The 19,440-nt window shown below is 50.0% G+C and overlaps 1 protein-coding gene across 1 annotated transcript; it reads left to right on the top strand.

Annotated features, from left to right (window-relative positions):
* The first annotated feature begins 2,603 nt into the window (after positions 1-2,603).
* Positions 2,604-7,917, top strand: SOX8 (SRY-box transcription factor 8). Its single transcript, XM_061473942.1, has 3 exons — positions 2,604-3,264; positions 4,419-4,657; positions 5,539-7,917. The coding sequence occupies exons 1-3, from the start codon at positions 2,822-2,824 to the stop codon at positions 6,273-6,275; spliced, it is 1,419 nt and encodes a 472-aa protein (XP_061329926.1). The 5' UTR covers positions 2,604-2,821; the 3' UTR covers positions 6,276-7,917.
* Positions 7,918-19,440: the final 11,523 nt, after the last annotated feature.

Raw genomic sequence — 19,440 nt, 5'->3', positions numbered from 1 at the left:
TCTGCTCCCAGTTCAAAGGTAGCCAGAGGTTTGAAAAATGGTAACTTTACCACTTGATCAGATGAAGCGATAGAGCCCACCTTTGGGCTGGGCCTGCATCCAGCCAGGGAAGGGACACAGTACATGTGTGCTGCAGAGCATATCCCATCGTGTGCAGTGGTTCCCACATGCTCTCCTGCTTGGAAAAGAGGATCCTGGAATGGTTTGTGTTGGAAGGGCCCGTAAAGCTCACCTAATTCCAAACCTTTGCCATGGGCCAGGACACCTTCCACTAGAAAATGCCTTCCCTGTCTTCTGCTCTGAAGCCAGCGTGCACACGCACTTATTCCTGCATAAGGAATTGGTATAGCAGAGAGGAACTGGGACAGGAGGTCAAGATACCTCCATCTCATGGGGATTCTGATGATTCCCAAGTGACAGTGTGATTTAGCCAAGCATGCATGCCTTTATTTATTACCTGATCCTCAGCCATGCTGGTGTGAGCTAGCCAAGAAATCTGTTGGAGACTGGGGTGTACTTTAAAGATAATGAAGCAATATTAAGAGGCTAGTGCCACTCTGCTCTGTTCACTCTCTATCTGGAACAGCCAGCTCTGTTCCCTCTGTTCCACCAAACCCTCTATAAACATACCCCACTTGGGTGCACTCTTTAAGGCTCCCATGGACAGGCCAGGTCTAAATGACACATCCTGTGGCATCACTGCAAGACTTGCCCTGCAGCTCCGTCATTTGCCCATCCCTGTGCAAACATCACTGGTACTTTGTCCTACAAAATTTGAACTCAAGACCCTGTAAAACAAATGATGCCGCTTGAACCCACTTGTCACAGCAGTCTCATCTGATTTCATGGATGTGTGAACTCAGGAAACCAGAGCTGCTGAAGTTCCCAGGTGCTCCAGCTCCCTCCTGTCCCTGTGTCATGCCAGCTTCTTGCAGCCTTCCCTTGCTTGGGCTCATCTCAAGGCACAGCAATGCTGCTCCCTCCACCACCCTGGCTGAGAACTGGTGCTCAGAGACATGAAATAGTTTGTGCACCATTACAAAGCCAGACGTGCAGCAGGACACGTACCCTGCTCTGCATGTCCATCTCTAGAGTAAGAGGAAGCAACTACTGAAAGCTGTTCTCCTCCTCCTACCTGCACTGGACAAAGAGGAATTCAAGTGTGTGGGCTGGGAAGTGCAGTTCCCTGCCCTGGGCAGAGCTGGGGAGCCCTGAAAGGCAGCACCATGCAAGGGGGAAGCAAACCAGTATCTCCAGTTCCTGCTGTCCTCAAGGGCTTCTTTCCCTGGAAGAAAAGTTCAGTTACTCCTCACTTGTAAGTTCAGCACAGATAGTTTAAGGTCTGAGCCTTAAAAACAGTATTTGTTTAGAAAGACACGTTGTAAAATTCTGGTTAAAACCCCTTTGTTCACTCATTTTGTGACTCTGAAACTGAAAGGTCAGTTTAATTAGTAAAATCAGTAATTTCTAAAGAAACTACAAATGAGAAAATAGCATTTTTAAAGAAAATAAAACCCTGCTTTGCACTTTAGCAGGATAAAATCATTTTTACGTAGAAGGCAAACGGACTTAAAGCGCATTTAAACAGTGTTACATTTAAATTCAAAGCGTACTTTTGATTTCAAGGTGATTACGCATCGTAGTAATTAAACAAAACGCCTTTAAACCCACCACGTTCCTGTTACTTGTAAAGTACTGGAATGCTTCAAGCACTCACACAGTTCATACTTTTCCTCCTGTAAATCTTGTATTTGACCCTCTTTTTCCGGGGGGGGGCAGCGGGAAAGCAGCGGATAAAATGGGAATTTGGGGAGTTGCTCTCTCTTCCCCCCCCCCCCCCCCAGTCGCAATTAGAAGGCTGGATTCCGCCGCTAATTAGAATCAAATGCTCCAAATCAGTGCTGCAAAACCCGGGCTCGCTCTGAGCGCGGCAGAGGTATTTTAGGGGAACCCGAGCAGCACAACCCAGCACCGGAGCTAACGGGGAGATTTTGCGGGACCCTCTTCGGCACCCCCTAGACACAAAGGCTCCCCCGAAGTGCTGCAACCTCCTCCGGCCGGGGCCGGGCGGGAGCATCGCCGCTGCCCGATACCAAGAGCACAGAAGAGAGAAAGAGAGGCGAGACGGGCCGAGGAGCGGCTCGTTCCGCTTCTTTTCCCGTCGGATTGAGCGGGGAGAAACGATGCGCTCGGCGATGCAGGGAGCGCACGGCGGTGGCGGTGCTCAGCTGCCGGTGGGGAGCTCCGGCTCCGCTTACAACCGAGCCGAGCCGCAGCGGTGCTTCTGCCGTGCACCGACCTCAGCCTCAGCCCCTCGGCGAGGGGCTCCGGCAGCAGCCGCCGTCTTCGGGCCACGACCCCAGCCCGCGGCACCTCCCGGCGGCGGCAGCGGGCAAATCAGAGCCCCGCCCTTCATGTAAATGAGAAACGACTCTCCACCAATGCAAAGCGGCGGACAGCGACAGCCCCACCTCTTATGTAAATGAGAAACACTTTCCGCCAATGGGGAGTGGCGTCGGGGGCGTGGTCGTGCGTTCTTCCCTTAAAGTACATCGTTGCGGGGCCGGTGGGCGCACTGGAGGAGGAGCGCAGTGGTGGGTGCGGGCGGGCAGCGGGGCCGGACGGAGCAGGACTTGCTTGGGGAGTTTTCCGCGTTATCGGCTGATTTTTCCGCTTTTGCGCCTTGTTTTTATTATTCCGACTGTTTTTTTTCTATCGATATTTTGCTTTTGCGTGCCTTGCGGGCGCCTGCGGAGCGGTGCGCGGCTTCCCCCCGCGCCCGCGGGCCGGCTCTGCCCCTCGCCCCCCTTCCCGTCCGCCGATGCTCAACATGACCGAGGAGCACGACAAAGCGCTGGAGGCTCCGTGCAGCCCCGCGGGCACCACCAGTTCCATGTCCCACGTGGACTCGGACTCAGACTCGCCGCTGTCCCCCGCTGGCTCCGAGGGGCTGGGCTGTGCCCCGGCGCCCGCCCCGCGCCCGCCCGGCGCCGCTCCGATGGGCAGTAAGGTGGATGCGGCCGAGGTGGACGAGCGCTTCCCCGCCTGCATCCGCGACGCCGTCTCGCAGGTGCTGAAGGGCTACGACTGGAGCCTGGTGCCCATGCCCGTCCGCGGCAACGGATCGCTCAAGGCTAAGCCGCACGTCAAGCGGCCCATGAACGCCTTCATGGTGTGGGCGCAGGCCGCCCGCAGGAAGCTGGCTGACCAGTACCCGCATCTGCACAATGCCGAGCTCAGCAAGACCCTGGGCAAGCTCTGGCGGTGAGTCCCGCGGCCGCGCATCCTTCCACGGGGCTCCGCGCCCGCACTCTGCTCTCGGCGGGGCCGCTCCGGCGGGGATCTGCGTTTGCACCCGCTTCCCCCTTTCTAAATCTCTTTATCTTTCTGTATATTTTATTGCCCATGAGGGGCTCCGTGAAGCGCTTCAAACTGAAGCTCAACTCCCCCCCCTCTCCCAGCGTGCGGCTGCGCTGCGAAGGACCCGCCGGTCCCAGCCCCTAAAAGCCGCTCTTTAAGGGGCCGCGGTGGGCTCGGCTTCTGCCCCAGCGCCTTGTCATGCATGGATCTTCCTTGCTCCATCGCCGCCATGTGCAGCGTGGGCCCTTTCTGAGCCTGGCCAGGGTTCCCCCGTCCCCAGGACATCGAGACTTAACTTCTTCTTTTACAAAGGCTTTCTCTAAAAGTTTTTCCTCTTGCCTGGTTTGCTTGGTGCTTCCAAGCTATAAACTCAAGCAAGCCTATTTTGAGCCGTTATTCTAATCAGATTTCTAATTCCCCTTCTCAGCTGTGTGCTTGCATGCTCAGCGCTGTGACAAACTTTTTGTGCTGGGTGCTCTCTGCTTCCCACCGAGCCACATTTTATCCCCTGATACATTCAGTCACATCAATCTGTACCAAATGTGCAGCTCTCCTGCTTGGGCCAGTGATGCTCCTGATGCCGGCTGGGACTCTCCAAGAGTTTGCAAAGAGAGGTCTTTGGTGGGGGAGAGCTTTGAAAGAAATAACCCCGTTGCTGTCGCTTTTGTGGGCTCTTTGTAAGCACCAAACAAAGCTGGAAATGGGCAGCGTTGTTTGTCGGGTGAGGGGGTGGCATTTGTGGGACAAACATGGGAATAATATTTGGGAAAGGCATTTCAAATGGGGCAGGGAGTGTTTATTTTGCCCTGTTATCTGTATCCATAACGGTTGGGGTTTTTCATGCCTCAATAGTTGGTATTTTTAAATACATTTTGGCAACGTAACTTTTTGCTATGGCAGATTTGTTTTGGAATTGTTCAAATCGGTGCAAGGGAATTGGGGATGTGTGAGCCCGAAAACAGGCTAAAAACTTCTAAGGCAATGATATTAATTTTGGATTGTTTCTTCTTTTCCCCCTTTATTCGTATTAAAAACTATATAAATCCCTCCCAAACCAGCTTGCTAAGTGAAAATGAGAAACGTCCCTTTGTGGAAGAAGCCGAGCGGCTCAGGGTCCAGCACAAAAAGGATCACCCGGATTATAAATACCAGCCCCGGAGGAGGAAAAGCGTGAAAGCTGGACAGAGCGACTCCGACTCTGGCGCTGAGCTCAGCCACCACGCGGGCACCCAGATCTACAAAGCAGACAGCGGGCTGGGGGGCATGGCCGAGCCCCACCACCACGGCGATCACACAGGTAAAGGGCAAAAGAACCTGCAGATCCCAAGCATCCTGGTTTGGGATGTGAACCCGGAGCAGGCACGGGTTGCTCTGCCCTCCGTGTGAATATTGGTGGGACTGGGAGCATCCAAAAGCAGGGATTGCTGCCCCAAGAGCTCTGGTTTTGCACCAGAACGTGGCCGCAGTTTTCTTTAGTAAATGCTGATAGAGGTGACTGCAGTTGGAAATCCTGGAAGTGCAGGGATCCCACATTCCCAGCTGTCCTGGGAGTGAGGGGAATTAACTGAGCTAACAAGGGTTAATAATGCATTGGCCATACAAGAGGTGCCTGGGGGAGCAGGTCCTGAAGAGGCTGCTTCCCCCCCCCCCCCATCCCGAGCTCCCCGCTTTTCTCCAGCACTGCAAATTGGCACAGGGAGCGTGTTGACAGATTCCAGGAGGATTGCGAACGTCCTGCAGCTACAGACGTGTCTGTGCTCTCACCCAGCCTGGCTGGGGATCCCAGCACGACTCCTCTGCCTCCGGGAGAGCTGGGCTGGCCTCGGGCTGCCCACTTGGAGACCTGGAGGGGACCCTGCAAACCCATCTCTTGGTTCTGCTACCCAAGCAAGGAGGGGTTTGTGGAGTTCAGGGGTGTCCTGCATGTCCCAGAGTGGTCCTGATGGATGCGGCGTGCTCCCTGGCTTCTCTGCTCTCTGAACCTACATCCGTGAGGGTTGTTTAGCCTAACTGATGACATGTCCCTGCCATGGTTGCAGGGGGACCTGTCACCTCCAACACGGGGCCATAGATTTAACTCCTGTTTCCTTGCAATAAGAGGGAATAGAAACCATGTCCTTAAAGGAATGGGTCTTCTGTGGCTGCTGTCATTAAACCTTGTTCTCCCTTCATACCCAGGTCAGACCCACGGACCACCCACCCCCCCCACCACCCCCAAAACCGACCTCCACCACGGCAGCAAGCAGGAGCTGAAGCACGAGGGCCGCCGCCTCGTGGAAAGCGGCCGCCAGAACATTGACTTCAGCAACGTGGACATCTCCGAGCTGAGCAGCGAGGTCATCAACAACATGGAGACCTTCGACGTGCACGAGTTCGACCAGTACCTGCCGCTCAATGGCCATGCTGCCATGCCGGCTGACCATGGTCCCAACGCTGCCGCCGGCTCCTATGGCGCTTCCTATTCCCACTCGGCCACGGGCACCGGCGGGACCAGCCAGGTTTGGACTCACAAAAGCCCGGCCTCAGCATCGCCGTCGTCTGCTGACTCAGGCCAGCAAAGGCCCCACATCAAAACGGAGCAGCTGAGCCCCAGCCACTACAGTGACCAGTCCCACGGCTCCCCTGCGCACTCCGACTACGGCTCCTACAGCGCCCAGGCTTGTGCCACCACCGCCTCCACCGCCACGGCTGCTGCCTCCTTCTCCAGCTCCCAGTGTGACTACACGGACCTCCAGAGCTCCAACTACTACAACCCCTACCCCGGCTACCCCTCCAGCATTTACCAGTATCCCTATTTCCACTCCTCCCGCCGGCCCTATGCGACACCCATCCTCAACGGCTTGTCCATCCCGCCGGCTCACAGCCCCACTGCTAACTGGGACCAGCCGGTCTATACGACCCTGACGAGGCCTTAAAGGATGTGTGGAGCCCCCGAGGGCTTCCCTGACATGTGCACTAATGAAGGAATGAAGACGAAGAGCGTGGAGTGCCGTGATAAGTTTCCGAAGTGCCTCCTGAGCCACTGGGAACTCTGCTCGTTGTGACTGGATGTCCCCTTGCTTCAAAACTCTCCAAAAGGACAGAGCTCTATTTTTCTTTAATACAATTAAAAAAATGAAATGAAAAGCAAAGGACTGGTGATTTTTCCTTTTGAATAAATGAAGGACAAAACCATTTGACTCCTCTGTGAGGACTGAACTGGTCTTACTCGTCGTGGAAGTTAACAAGTGCAAAAAAGTGGAGCTGGGGTTGGGGTGGGGGGGAAAAGGGAGGGGAAGAAAAAGCTGTTTGAGACTTTAAGGGTCTATTGCAATGTGAGGAACGGACCAACCTTGAGGGCAAGAACTCACTGGGACCAAGGCGGAGGAACCCCGAAAGCGCGGCTATTCCATGTAACGATCTCGTGGGAACAAGAGAGTCTGGTGGGACCAACCAATTCCATGTCTGAAGTGTTTGTTTGATTTTAGTCAAGAGTTCTTCTGAGCAAGGTTTGGCTGTAATTAACATTTTGTTTTGTTTTATGGAAGCTTAAAATGGGGTTTGTTTCCTTTTTTTGGTGTTTGGTTTTTTTTTTTAATCTGTTAAATATGTATTTATGTTCTGTATTATTTTGTCTTTTAATTAATGAAGTAATTTTGTGCAAAAGAAAAAACAAAACAAAAGTAGAATTTTAAAAGATTTTAAAGAATTTGGGGGTGGGAGCATAAAACCTAGTGGAGATGACACAATAAAATGGTGTTATGAGTCTAGAGGTTTTCCTTGGTTTTTGGGCTTGGGACGCTGCAGCAGTCGTCTTAGAGAGGGACTGACCCAATCTGCCCATCGCAGAGCTGGTCACCAACAGGGAATTCAAATGGGAATGTAAAATAACAAGGGGGGGACGGGGGGGACAGTTACTAATTCAATTGGGAGGCTGAAATGATTGCAACAAGGAGCAGGCGGTTTTCCTGGCTACCTGCTCTTGGGTGTTAAATTGGGACTTAGGGCATCGCAGAGTCTTTGTGCGCTTTGGGAACCGGGACTGCTTTATAGGAAGGTGTAATTTAATGAGAAATGATCAACTTCTGCTTTAATTTTTTGGCTTCTAGGGACCAGATATCACCCATCAAGCTGTGAAACTAAAACCCTCTCCACTAAAAAGTTTTAGGTACTTAGTTTTAGACTAATATTTTCATTGATATATTTCTACTTCTTCCATTGTATGCTGAGCATATAATAACCACCTATTTTATGGTAACTCGTGCCTTTAAAAAAAACCTTTGTAAATCTAAACCCATATTTCAGAGGTTATCATCTTTTTACCTTTTCTACGTTTCCTACTTTTTCTTTTTTTTTCCTTTTTTCCAAAAAAAAATTATTTTTTTGCATATTTCCTTTTGCGGGGACATTGGGGGTGGGGGAGAACACAGAAAACTCCTTTTTATGCAATCTATTTTTCTGTATAAAGTTTGAGAGACTTTGCCTGTTACTTATCTGTTCTCTTCACTAGCTTCGGACTAAGCAATGCTAACTTTTGTACAGATCCATTTGATGAAATTAAAAGTTGCTTTTTATCAAGCTACGTGTTGGTTTTCTTTCCGCTTGAGCCTCTTGCTGGGCTGAAAAGAAACATGGGAGAAGGAGACGGGATCCTTGGAATAAACTGTTTCGACTGAGGTTTTCTGTTCTCAACGGCTTGTTGGTTTTGATTGGCTTTTTCTTTTCCTTACTCCCTTTCCCTGTATTTAAATAATGTCTTCCTATAGGAATTTTAATTCTTTTTAATTTACTTCTTCAAAAACTGTATTTCCACATCCATAATCCTGAGGATTTCATAGGATTTCACTGAGGCCGCTCACATGAGGAAGGGTTTGCAAGGTCAGGCTGTGCATGGTTTTAGCCCTAGCGCTTTTTATTCCATACAGCACATTGGAATTTTACAGTAGCAAGTCCTGCTTTCTGGTTGGTGAGCCCTTGTAAATACCTCTTAATTATGATAGCAACAAAATTATACCTTGCATGTAGTGGGTTCTTTTAAAAATACAGTCATTAAAATAGTTACATTTGTGACTTTTTTGGGTTTGCTTGGCTTATATAAACTAAGCTGCAGTTTGGTTTCCCCAGGTCAGGCAAACCAGGGTGAGATCTCTCAGGCTGGGCCCTAACTGGGAGGCGAGGGGAAAGCGGGGCTTGGTTGCAGCGCAGCACTGTGGAAAAGGGTTTAACACGGGGAGAAAATAAATGTGATGACAATTAATGAAGCTCAAGGACATTAACGGAGTCTGAACAACAGAGTCCCAAAGCAAATGCGCTGTTTGCCCTATCTGCCAAGAGCTGCCTTGCCAGAGAGTCTGTAACTGGACACCATTTTCTGTGTGCTCATTTGCAAAACTGCTGGCAAAAATGCTTTTATTGCGCTATAAGCCAAAGCTGCGGAATGATTCTGTTCCCTCCTCTCTCCTCCCTCCAGTGACAATGCAAGTTGCGAGTCTTAATCCTAACTCATGCTTCAAAAATAGATGTGTGTTGGTTTGGCCTGTCCTGCGTGCTGAGGTAGGGCTTCCTCTCCGAAGTCACACGCTTTAGGGGAGGGAAAGAAGGGAAAAAGCTGAGATGGGAATGTGAGTGCTTTTATCTTGGTATTTAATTGTAGAAGCAATGAGGCTGGAAAAGAACTTCAAGATCATAAAGCCCAATTTACAGTGACTTCACTGGATTAATCTCTAAAATAGAGTTAAAATACCTGTATGTGATGGTATTGTAAATCATCCAGAATGGTGAAATTAGGACTTGCAGTCTGGCACATAGTACAGAGTCCCTCTTGCAGGCTTGCTACCAAGCTCTCCTAGTTCCAACCCCCTGCCACAGGCAGGGACACCTTCCACTAGAGCAGCTTGCTCCAAGCCCCTGTGTCCAACCTGGCCTTGAGCACTGCCAGGGATGGGGCAGCCACAGCTTCTCTGGGCACCTTTGGCCATGCTTGGTTTTGCTTTCCATAAACTTTCAAACTCAAGTTAGCTTTTAGTAATGTCTGCGGAAAGGGAATAGATCTGTACTGTTCACTCAGGACAAGTAATAACATGAGCCTTAGAGACCCCTCTGCTTCTCCCTGCTGCAGCTCCCGTTTGAATAGGTAATGCTGAATGGTGAGTTTCTTTTTTCCACTGTCCTTTATTGCCCTCGGAGTTGTGGATAATCACTTCACTGCTGTTGGGTAAAATACAAAGACATTACCAAATGGATGTTGAAGAGGCTGACAGGCAGGTAAAATTCATTGGCCTGAATAATCCGGTGACTCAGGCTTTAGGTTGCACTGGGAATTTCTAAGAGCACCAGAAGTTCTTTCCCCATGCCCAGGTTTACACTGGATACCCGTCTCCCGTTTCATTTACTTGGGAGAAAAACAGCCCAGGGACACAGTTTCTGTTCAGAGTGATGAACATTTTGGTTTGCAGTTAATACTGTTGGTAGAAACCCATTTTCATGCTGGATGCTTTTCTGCCATTTTATGTGTCCATGTCGTCCACAGAAGGTGATTTTCCATGAGCAGAGCGACTTCCTGACGTGAATGGCAGCATTGTGCATCCCGAGCTCGGCTCCGATGGCTCTTGTGCTGGCGTGAATCTGGAATGTCTCTGCAGAAGTCAATGAGATCAGGTGAAACCAAGAGCAGCTTTTGACCCCTGGCTGTCAGCAAAAAAGGGTTCTCAAGATAACTGCAGGAATACAGAAGTGATAAAAGTTCCTCTTATTCCTGGTGCACGGAATTTGGTATTTATCTGAATTGCTCAGAAGGTGCTGTTTAAAAAGAAAGAGGAAGTTAATTTTATAGACCATATCCACATTCCTTCTGTGTGGTGGAAAAAGTCCCTTCCCATCCTCCTTATCCCCTCCCATCTTTCCTGGAGTGATACCAACTTCTGTTACACTTTTTTTTTGCAGGTGGGTGTTAGGTTTATGGCAAAGAAATTCTTCAATGGCCCGTCTCTGAGAGCGCTCAGCTTTAATGCGCTTCCCTGCGGGTATATCCCCGCTCCCTCTCCATGGATTGACCTCTTGGGGATGTCTGTCAGATTCTTAAGCATGAATTTGCCAGCAGAAGGGCTCCAAACTCCTGTTCTGGGGGGGGTGGGAGGAAAAGCAGGGGGTTTCACATCAGCTTCTGACTGCTCCATAAGGAATGGAGGGAGGAACCCCAGCTCCCAAGGGAGACAATACCCGACACCTCACCAATCCCTTGATCCTCTTTGGAGACCCTGCAGGGGCTCCACAAGGGTTTTTTGGGGTTCATCACGTAGGACCCTACTTAACAAAGTGAAAGGAGCTGCCTGGGACCATGGGAACCAGGCAGACCCAGTCCAGCCCTGTTCCCATCTCCTCCACCACCACCCAGCTCAGTCAGGGTGGTGTCACTTTAAGTTCACTTTCTGCATGTTATACTCAGGAATTAGGGATGGCACCGAGTGGCAAAAGCTTGGGAAGGGGAAGTCATTTCCCAAATGAGTCAGCAGGAGATAAAAATAGGCACCCAGAACCCAAACCACAGAAAATGGTGCTCATTCCAAACTGTTCTGTTCTCCTGCCGTCCTGTAACCCCAGTTGCCACAGGGCAATCCCTATGGATGGGATGTGATGCAGGGGCTGCTCCCGCACAGACAGCACTGTATTTTGGGAATGACAGCCCTTCAATCAGCCCACCAGCTCACGGTGGGCCTCAGGGTATGGGTTTAATGTTGCAGAGAGACAGTAGTGGGACTGGGGCTGGGTTTTGTGCCTTAGGTGGAAAGTATATAGGTATATTTTTGCCGCATGAGGAGGGACACGACAGGCAATGTCTTTCCATGAAACCACACAGTCTGCATTGAGGAAAACAGCTTTAACAGGGCTCAGAAAACAGCCTAGACCCATGTTCTGCTGCAGCCTCCTGGTGGTGCATCCCCGGGGTGCTGCACACCTCGCTGCTGTTTGATAACCAAGTGCAAGATGCATTATCCCACCGGAATGGGGGGTGGTTGCTGCCACCAGCCCGGGGGCTCTGCCTTAGGAATGGTTTGGCACTTGGGTGAGTGCTGCTGAAAGAGGGGCTCTGCCCTCCCCGTGCTCGGAAGAGCCACCGGCGTTGCGGCTGACCCCTATTTAGCTGCTCCCATATGGCCGTGGAGCTGAGCCACGCACAGTGTGTCACTGGCTTAACTGGAGTGTTGGTTTTGACCTGATTTAGTGAAGCCCATGCACAAAAAAAAGAAGAAAAAGGGAAAAAAGCCCGTTGGACACACTTATTCAGGTTTAAAAGGCAGCTTCTTTCAGTTTATCTTAAACCAATTAGGAATGAAAACCAAGCCGCTCCTAATCCGAAATAAGAGGGTGTCCCTCCCTGCTCCGCCGCCCGCTCCAGGGCTGGGTTGCTTTAGGGAATGGGATGGGAAGTGGCACCCACACACCCGCTCCGACAGCCGCGCTGGCATCGCCTCCCGCTCCCCGTATTTGTTTGTGGATGTGTGTGCAGGCAATATTGTGACTGTCAGAGACGTGATATTAAAACATTTACCCAAAATACCTCTGCCTGCCTTTCTCCTCCCCTTTCTCGTCCCCCTCCTCCTCCTCCTCCTCTTTTCCGTGTGTGCCTGTATTCCCAGTGCAGCACCGGAGGTCTTCACCCAGGAAAGGGTTAAGCGTTTTGAAAGGTCTTGTTTGAGGTAGAGTGAATTTTAACCACCACACACATAACGAATGCGAAACAGCCTGAATTGCTGGTGAGGAGCCAAGAGCACAAGAGAGGAGCTGCTGAATTTTAATGATTCATTATTGCATGGAAGGCCTTTGTCTTCCTTTATCCGGTGCACAATAAAAGAATTAATTGGACAGAAAATGGCAGGGCAAAGAACTGACAAGTCATTAAGGGGCTCTGAATGGCTGATTAGGTGCACATTGGGGGTGGAATTTCAACTGCACTGTTTCAGCAAGGGCTCCGGAATAATAATGGCATGGCACAGTTTATATTTTGTATGCAGTACCAGAAAGGCCTTTATGTTGGCATTGTGGTGCTATTTATTATGCTGTCTATTTAGCCATTGTTGGCATTGTGCTGGCGATAAGAATGCGCAAACAAAGTTGGGATTTTTAGTATATTTTATTTCTTAACTTCACAAAGGCAAAATAATTGGGAATCGGAACCTCGCTCCATAGATAGTTTTATTAATTTCTGTGTGTGTGTGTGTCCAGAAACAGCAGTAAATATTTAGACTTGGGAGAAATCGCTTCATTTAGAGAAAGGAAAAGCTCTGCTCGAGTTCTCCCGCTTCCCCCCTGTTCCCAAGGAGCTGCTGGTTTTTGGGAGCCTCATGCAGCTGGTGGATCCCCCACCAGCGATGGGGCACTGACCACTTCCACACCCCGACGCCGGGAGGATGCAGCTCAAGGAGAAGCAGCCAACTGGAATTATTGGTAGCTAGGAAGTCCATTGAACATCCCGCATACGGATCCTTTGAGGCGGCTTCTGCCAAAGCTTCGTTGTTGTTGTTGATGTTAAGCTGTTGCCTGTGAGTTCTAATAAAAACCACACACACAGAGAAGGGAAAGAAAGAAGAAATACAAATCCCTGCACGTTGGGTAGGTGTGATTTTGGTGGGGGATGCGCTTCTCTCTTTAAAGAGAATAACAAATAGCAATAGCAGTTCGCTGTCAGGTCTGGGACAGCTGGTTGAGAGTGTCAGGGGAAAAAGAAGGAAACTTGAATGAAGATAGGAAGATCCAGCTCTTTTTTTTCTCCTTGCAAGTGATTCATTGCAATGCAATGAAAACAGAGAGCTGCCGCCTTCACTTTCACACGATAAGGATTACAGTTTTAACCTTGCTCACAAGCTCACGGGGGATAACTTCATTTCTGACAACCTCCTTCCTGCCCTCAGGGTGCTGCCCGACCTCGCTGCTGTCTGATAACCTAATGCAAGGTGCTCTCCCATTCCTGAATCCCAATCAGCAAATGTCCCTGCGGCTGACCTGAATCCTCCTGCTGACTTCTGGGAAGCTGGGTTGGGCTGGGATGGACTGGACCCAGCTCACATGGGCAGCAGAAAGGTGCCAGCTCTGCATCCTGACCCGTACCCTAATAGCTGATCTCATCCCCCATTTGATGTGGGACAGAGTGGGTGCTGGAGCAAGACCCAGGGAGAGAATGGGAGGTGTCACCCTCCACTGAGGTGTCCCCACAAAGCCCTTTGCAAAGGGAGCAGGCTCCACACTCACCCATTTGCAAGAAATCACCCCGAAAGAGAAGCCCAACCTTATGTACCCACACACGTGTCCCACGTCTCAGGGCCTGCCCCGTTCTCACACTTCCTGTATTTTTTCCTGGGTACTATGGGCTAATAATGGGTTAACAATATATATATGAATTTGAAAACGTGAGAGGGGATTTGGGTGTCAGGGAGATGGATGAGCTGCAATCTGAAACTTTTTAGGTAAGAATAAGTGAGAAGGAAAATGGGTTATTACAAAAAATGCCATTCTCAGTAGAATACAGCCCTTCTGCAATGATATTTTAAGAGGCAGTTAGTGGCACTCTGCATTTGGGAAAGGTGTGTGTGTCAACCCAAAATAAAATGAAATCGGAAAGGGAAAAGAGGTGGGAAGGTAGCTGGTTCCAGTGGAAATCGTGATGTTCCTCCCGAGACTTCAGCTTCTTAACACTGTGAAAGCAGGGAAAAAAGGATATACTGCTGTTTGCGCTCCTCTTTGGGTTTAATACAACTCCTGTTGAGATCCTCTGTGGGTGAGTAGTGATTTCTTAGGCTGTTAAGGTCCCCCTGAAGCTCTCGCTGCTCCAGGGCCACCTGAACCCCAGAAGGTCTGTTGGCTTTGAGAGCCTCTCCTGGTCACCAGATGGAGATAGGGATAAAGCTGGACCCAAGCAGCCAAAAGCCAGGCAGGGATCCAGATATTCTCAACATTTGGGAGAAATCAGATGTGTGAAGGAGGAGCTTGGAGCGATGTCTATCAGAATGAAGTCAGGTGAGAGCTTCGGAGCCAGATTCCAACCATCCCTTAAGAGCTGTGTGTTCAAGCCCTGGAATAGTTGGCCGAACCCCGCGCCTGGTGATGGGATACAGAGAAGTTACAAACATATCTAAAACACTTAATGAAATTCCCAGATGGAAGCAAGTTTATTTGTTTTAATGGAAATAACTTCACAAAACATCCGAGTGGTAGATGTTTGTGTTCTATTTCTGGGAATGCAGGAAAGATCCCCTGACCCCCCCCGACAACAAGAAATGCTGAAACAATCAGCCCCAAACTACATGATATTCAGATCTGCTTGGAAGAAAGCAGGAAGATGGAAATATCTGCACTGGAAGAGAGCAAAGGTCTGGCTCAGGAGCGTCCTGCAAAGGCACATGTAGGTTTACCATGCAAGAGCAACCCTCAAACCAAGGATACAATGGGCTTGTATAGCATTGCCCTTCCCCTGGTCTCTGCCAGCCTCTGGCAATCAGCAGTTGCTGTGAGACACTTGCGTTGCCTCAATGCTATGCCTAGGAACTGCATCTTTGCCATGAATTTCTCTAACCCTCCTTTGAACCCAGCTCTGCTCTTGGCCTCTGCCTGTGGCAGAGCTCTGCTGATGAGCTGTGTGCTCTGAAGTAAGAACCCATAAAGTCTTTTTATCTAATTTCAGCTTTCTGTTCGATTCCTGCATCGTGAAACACACCAGGTGATGGCAAGAATCATCAGTCTCCTTTCCCCTTCTCCTTTCCACATTTGGTGCTTCACTGCCTATACCATAAGGCCTCAGCCTGGGCTGGAAAGAGACTTGCAGGAAGCAAGGAACATATTTCACCTTCATACCTAAACTATCCACTTTGGGCTGAACTGACTGACTCCACTTCGGGGTTGATACACTCTTGATGCTGATGCTGGTGGCATTTGTCTCATTCCAGGGTGAAAAATAGACTTTAAACATGCTTTAGAAGGCAGGTTTTCTGGTTTCCGAGCAATAAATCCTGCTTTTTTGGGCCATGCCTTCCAAGTGATTGGAGTGCATGGGAAAATGCACTCTAGGGAAAGCAGACAATGCAGAAAAGGCTGTAGCATTGCCTGAAATGACATTTCTATGGCAAAGCAGCCTAAAGAGGACTGCCATAATACATACCTGCAGGAAGGAAAGGCAGACCCAATGCTGCAGATGGAGCTTTCCTAGGGAAAGGCAGGGAATGCCGGGGCTGGATTGCCACCAGAGACTGGGAACGGTCAGATCCCAAACTGGGTGGTGTCTTCTCATCCTGCCCACACTCAGGGCATCCCGGCTCACCTGGGAATTGCCATTTGAGGAGGCTGCGACCTGGGATGCAGGAGATGCTCCCCCATCCCCTCCCATGGGAACGGCTGAGCTTCCCTACATCCCACCTCCTGGGATGTCCTGAGGTTTCAGGGCCACCCAGCCCAGGTCCAAGGACACACATTTTGAGCCCTAAATAGCTCCAATGGCATCTTTTGGATTTTTCCCTTTTGCCTAATTACAGGGATTTATTTTTACTACCACTACGGGCTTGTTCCAAAACCCACTCGGCTCAGCGGAAAGCTTTCACAGGCCTTTGGATCAGACCTAGGCACTTGCGGTGGCTTTTCCTATTATCTATTATTTGCTGGGTCTCATTTAATTATTAAACAGGAGCTGCAGATATTAAGCCTCCAGGTGCCTTGAAATCAAGGACAAGATTCCCACCGCTTTCAGAAGGTCCCTGGATTTCACTCTGGCTCCTGACACAGCCATGACTTCACAAACTGGATCCGTGTTGTTATGTTACAGGTCCAGTCCACTGTGTTTGGAGCCAAATAGTCCTAACAGTCAGACATACAGAGATGGACTTTGGCCAATGTTTCTGCAGTGCACAGCTGAGAGCTTAATGCACCTCTGCTGTGGATAACATCTGCTCTACCTTCTTGGGAATGGTGCTTGCCGGTGCCTCGAATCGCTTCAAACATCATTGCTAAGCACGGGGATTAGGAAGGATTTGAGGCATCTACTCCCTTGTGATGTGAGCTTCAGCTCTCTCAGGGTGTTTTATAAAGGTGATGCTTTCCCCTGGGTTAAAGCCCTTCACTACTCTGCAGGAGTGTAGGAAATGAAGGTATTATTTGCCTTTTTATTCTCTTGGCAGTTTTTCTAGCTTGAGATGTATCCCATGTGGCACCTCGGAGGAGAACAGGCAGGGGACCTCACTGGGCACGCAAGGATGCATTTCAGGAAGCAGAAACGTCAGAATTCCTTTAACAGCATTGAGTTTTGCCATGGATTTCATTGGAGACTCCACGACCTTCGGAAGTGCTCGTTTCTCCCCTGCCCTACAGCAGTGCACATAGGGATGATTTCCCCATAGGTTCTCCTATTGCAATGAAGAGGAAAAGTTCCTACAGCTCTGTCTTCCCCGTGGGTTGTCTGATGTTGTCTGTGCTCAGGTGGACATGATTTGATGTAGGCTTGCTGGGGTAGAGGTGGGATGCAGACTGCTGCTGCACAGCCTGATGGTAACTGAATACAACACATTTTCCCACACTGAAAAGAAGGGATTTCAGACTGAAGTGCTGGCTTGCTCTCCAAGCTGAATGCTTGACTGTTCTCTGTAGGAAGAAGCCTTCATCTAGAGGGATTTCAGAAGTCCTGGAGGAAAATCTTCACCCTCAGGACACCTGTCCCTGCCTTAGAGATGGGATTCAGAGCCATTTCTGTAGGTGTAAAGTTCTATAGCAGCAGTTAATATATGCATACTTCTGGGTTCCCTCATTACCATTTCAGTTGGCTCGTTTACATAATAACACAGAACAGAAGATCATTTGCATAAAATTAAAACCAAGGGGGGAGAAGAAAAAAGAAAAATCACATAACTGAATGTTGCTTCTATTGGGAAAGGCTGAGGGGAAGGAGCCTCTGAAGTTATTTATATCCCCCCAAAGCAGCGAGGAGGCTAATCGGCAGGGAACCGTGCTTTCGGCGCAAAATGGGACTTGACCACTTCAATTTAGTCATGAAATATTAGCTCACTCGGTGGCAGAGGGTTTGAAGCAGCTGGGTTGGAGCTGACGGGAAATCCCCTCCCAGCTGCAGCGGGATCAGCGCGACTGGGAGCCAGACAAAAGTGAATTCCCCCCCCAATGCTCCTGTCCCACAGCACCTGAAGGGGTTGGGAAGGAAGGGTCCGCTCCGTGGGTAAGGACAGGGTGATGGGAATATGCCATTCTCTTCCAGCACTCCTGCTAACGGTCATTTACCCCATCTAGGGGCACCCTCCCTGGTGATGTGATGCTTCGTCTACAGCCAAGAGCTGGAGTCAAGTTCCTTGTGGGCTTCCCTGGTTCCCTGTTGTGTCCCGATTTCATAGGTTTGTATTGGAAGGGACCTTAAGGCTCATCCAGTTCCAACCCCCTACCACGGGCAGGGACACCTTCCACTGGACCAGGTTGCCCCAAACCGTGTCCAACCTCTTTTTGGGTGCTTTTTGAGATTTGTGCTCTTTCTTGTGCTCCTCACAATTTCCACGTCCAAATATTCCCCCATGAGCAGCCCTCGGCCATCCCATCTGATGAGTCAACATTGCCATTGGTATAATAACAGCAATTTGGGTTTGAAGAGTCACCACCGGGACAATAGACCCTCGTGTTTCAGGGCTAGCAAAAGCAGTGTGCCAGGCCTCATCGTGGGTAGACAAGGTGGTGTGGGTTACATGGGGGAAATGTGAGCCTGAGCAGTAAAACATCTCCTGATTTGGTATTCAAGGCATGTGCAAAATGGCCATATTTGCATGAGAAAGGTTGGTTGGGAGAAATCTTTGGCCAAACCCTATTTTCATTTACAAGCCTTCAAACATGCAGCATCTTTGCTGACACCGGGAATGTTACTTCAGGTTTACACAAGGGTAATGAGAGCTGAACCCGCCCTGAGAGTACCCAAAGCCTAGGAAACACCGAGCTCTTTATTACAGCAACTGCTGGCAAAACCATCACCAGAATGAAACTATAACCTCCTGTAACAAGCTGGATCCTCATTTTTAACAATGGTGCAAATCCCTCTGTAGATTACTGGGGGAAGCAATGCTGAGCTTGGCAAGTCCGTGCAGCGCAGATGGCCTCAAGGTTGGAAACATGACCCTCAACTGCCTCCTCTGTCTGTTCTTTGGAGACAGGCTCTGGACTGTGGGAGCGCTGGGGCAGCGGGACAATGGGACAATGGTTGTGGCGGGATGTCCCTGTGCCACAGCATGATGCTCTGAAACGAAGTCCAAGCGCAAGCATGTGAGGGGCTGCCCCCCTGCTCCGCCAAGATGAATGTGCATTGTTGGGCATGGGTGTGGTGGGTTTCAGCACACTGAGCCTCCAGACTTGGACTCCTTTCCCAGATATTCACAAGGCCTTCATAATGCTCTTCTCCTTCTCTCATACTTCTCCATGGTTGCTCCTCCGTGCTGCCGGCAGTGCAGGATTGCCTGTGGTGGAGCTCCACGTACCCATCCTGGCCAGTATCTTTGGAGCTGAACCCTTCTTGTTCACAAGAAGCCACAACCTACTTCCCAGCAGAAGGAAGGGATGGTATGGTCCCACTTCAGGTCCTTCATCAGAAGCATTTGGGTAAGATCTCCACTGCTGGATACCCTATCCTGAAAACCATGTATGCCCACCAGGAACCTTAGCTCAGAGATCTTCCTTCTGCCTTTCTGCTTGGTCCAGAGCCCTGGTCTGGGATCACACCAACACGTGACACCTTGAGATCCTTCTCTCAGAAGCCTGTAAGAGCACGCACAAGGAAGATGCTACACAGCTTGGGATGGGCTCAATCCTGGTATCCCACCCATCTCCAATAGCATGAACACAATGTGGTACATCTGCTCCTTCCTCCAGGTATCTGCTCCTCCTGTGGGCAGCAGAGTGAGCTGGGGCTGGGGACTGGGCACTCGATGGAAACGGAAGTGGTGCTCCTTAGAGTCCTATGAGCATGGCTCTTGCAGAGACAATGAGGCCCCAGCTATTTGGGATGTTTCCTTGTGTCCTGTACTGAACATGAGAAGGAAAAGCTTTTACTTCACCAGCTGCACCAGGACCCCTGTGAGAGAC

The sequence above is a fragment of the Pezoporus flaviventris genome, unplaced genomic scaffold (assembly GCF_033815535.1).
Source record: "Pezoporus flaviventris isolate CSIRO_AGI_PZ_B2104156 unplaced genomic scaffold, CSIRO_AGI_Pfla_v1 ptg000078l, whole genome shotgun sequence".
NCBI classification, from domain to species: domain Eukaryota; kingdom Metazoa; phylum Chordata; class Aves; order Psittaciformes; family Psittacidae; genus Pezoporus; species Pezoporus flaviventris.
This window is presented reverse-complemented; position numbering and strand designations above follow the sequence as displayed.

Excerpts from the sequence above, each read along its gene's own strand:
- SOX8 (XM_061473942.1), top strand. The coding sequence starts at position 2,822 with ATGCTCAACATGACCGAGGAGCACGACAAAGCGCTGGAGGCTCCGTGC. Across the intron at positions 3,265-4,418 it reads ACCCTGGGCAAGCTCTGGCG|CTTGCTAAGTGAAAATGAGA; the intron begins GTGAGTCCCGCG and ends CTCCCAAACCAG. Across the intron at positions 4,658-5,538 it reads CCACCACGGCGATCACACAG|GTCAGACCCACGGACCACCC; the intron begins GTAAAGGGCAAA and ends CTTCATACCCAG.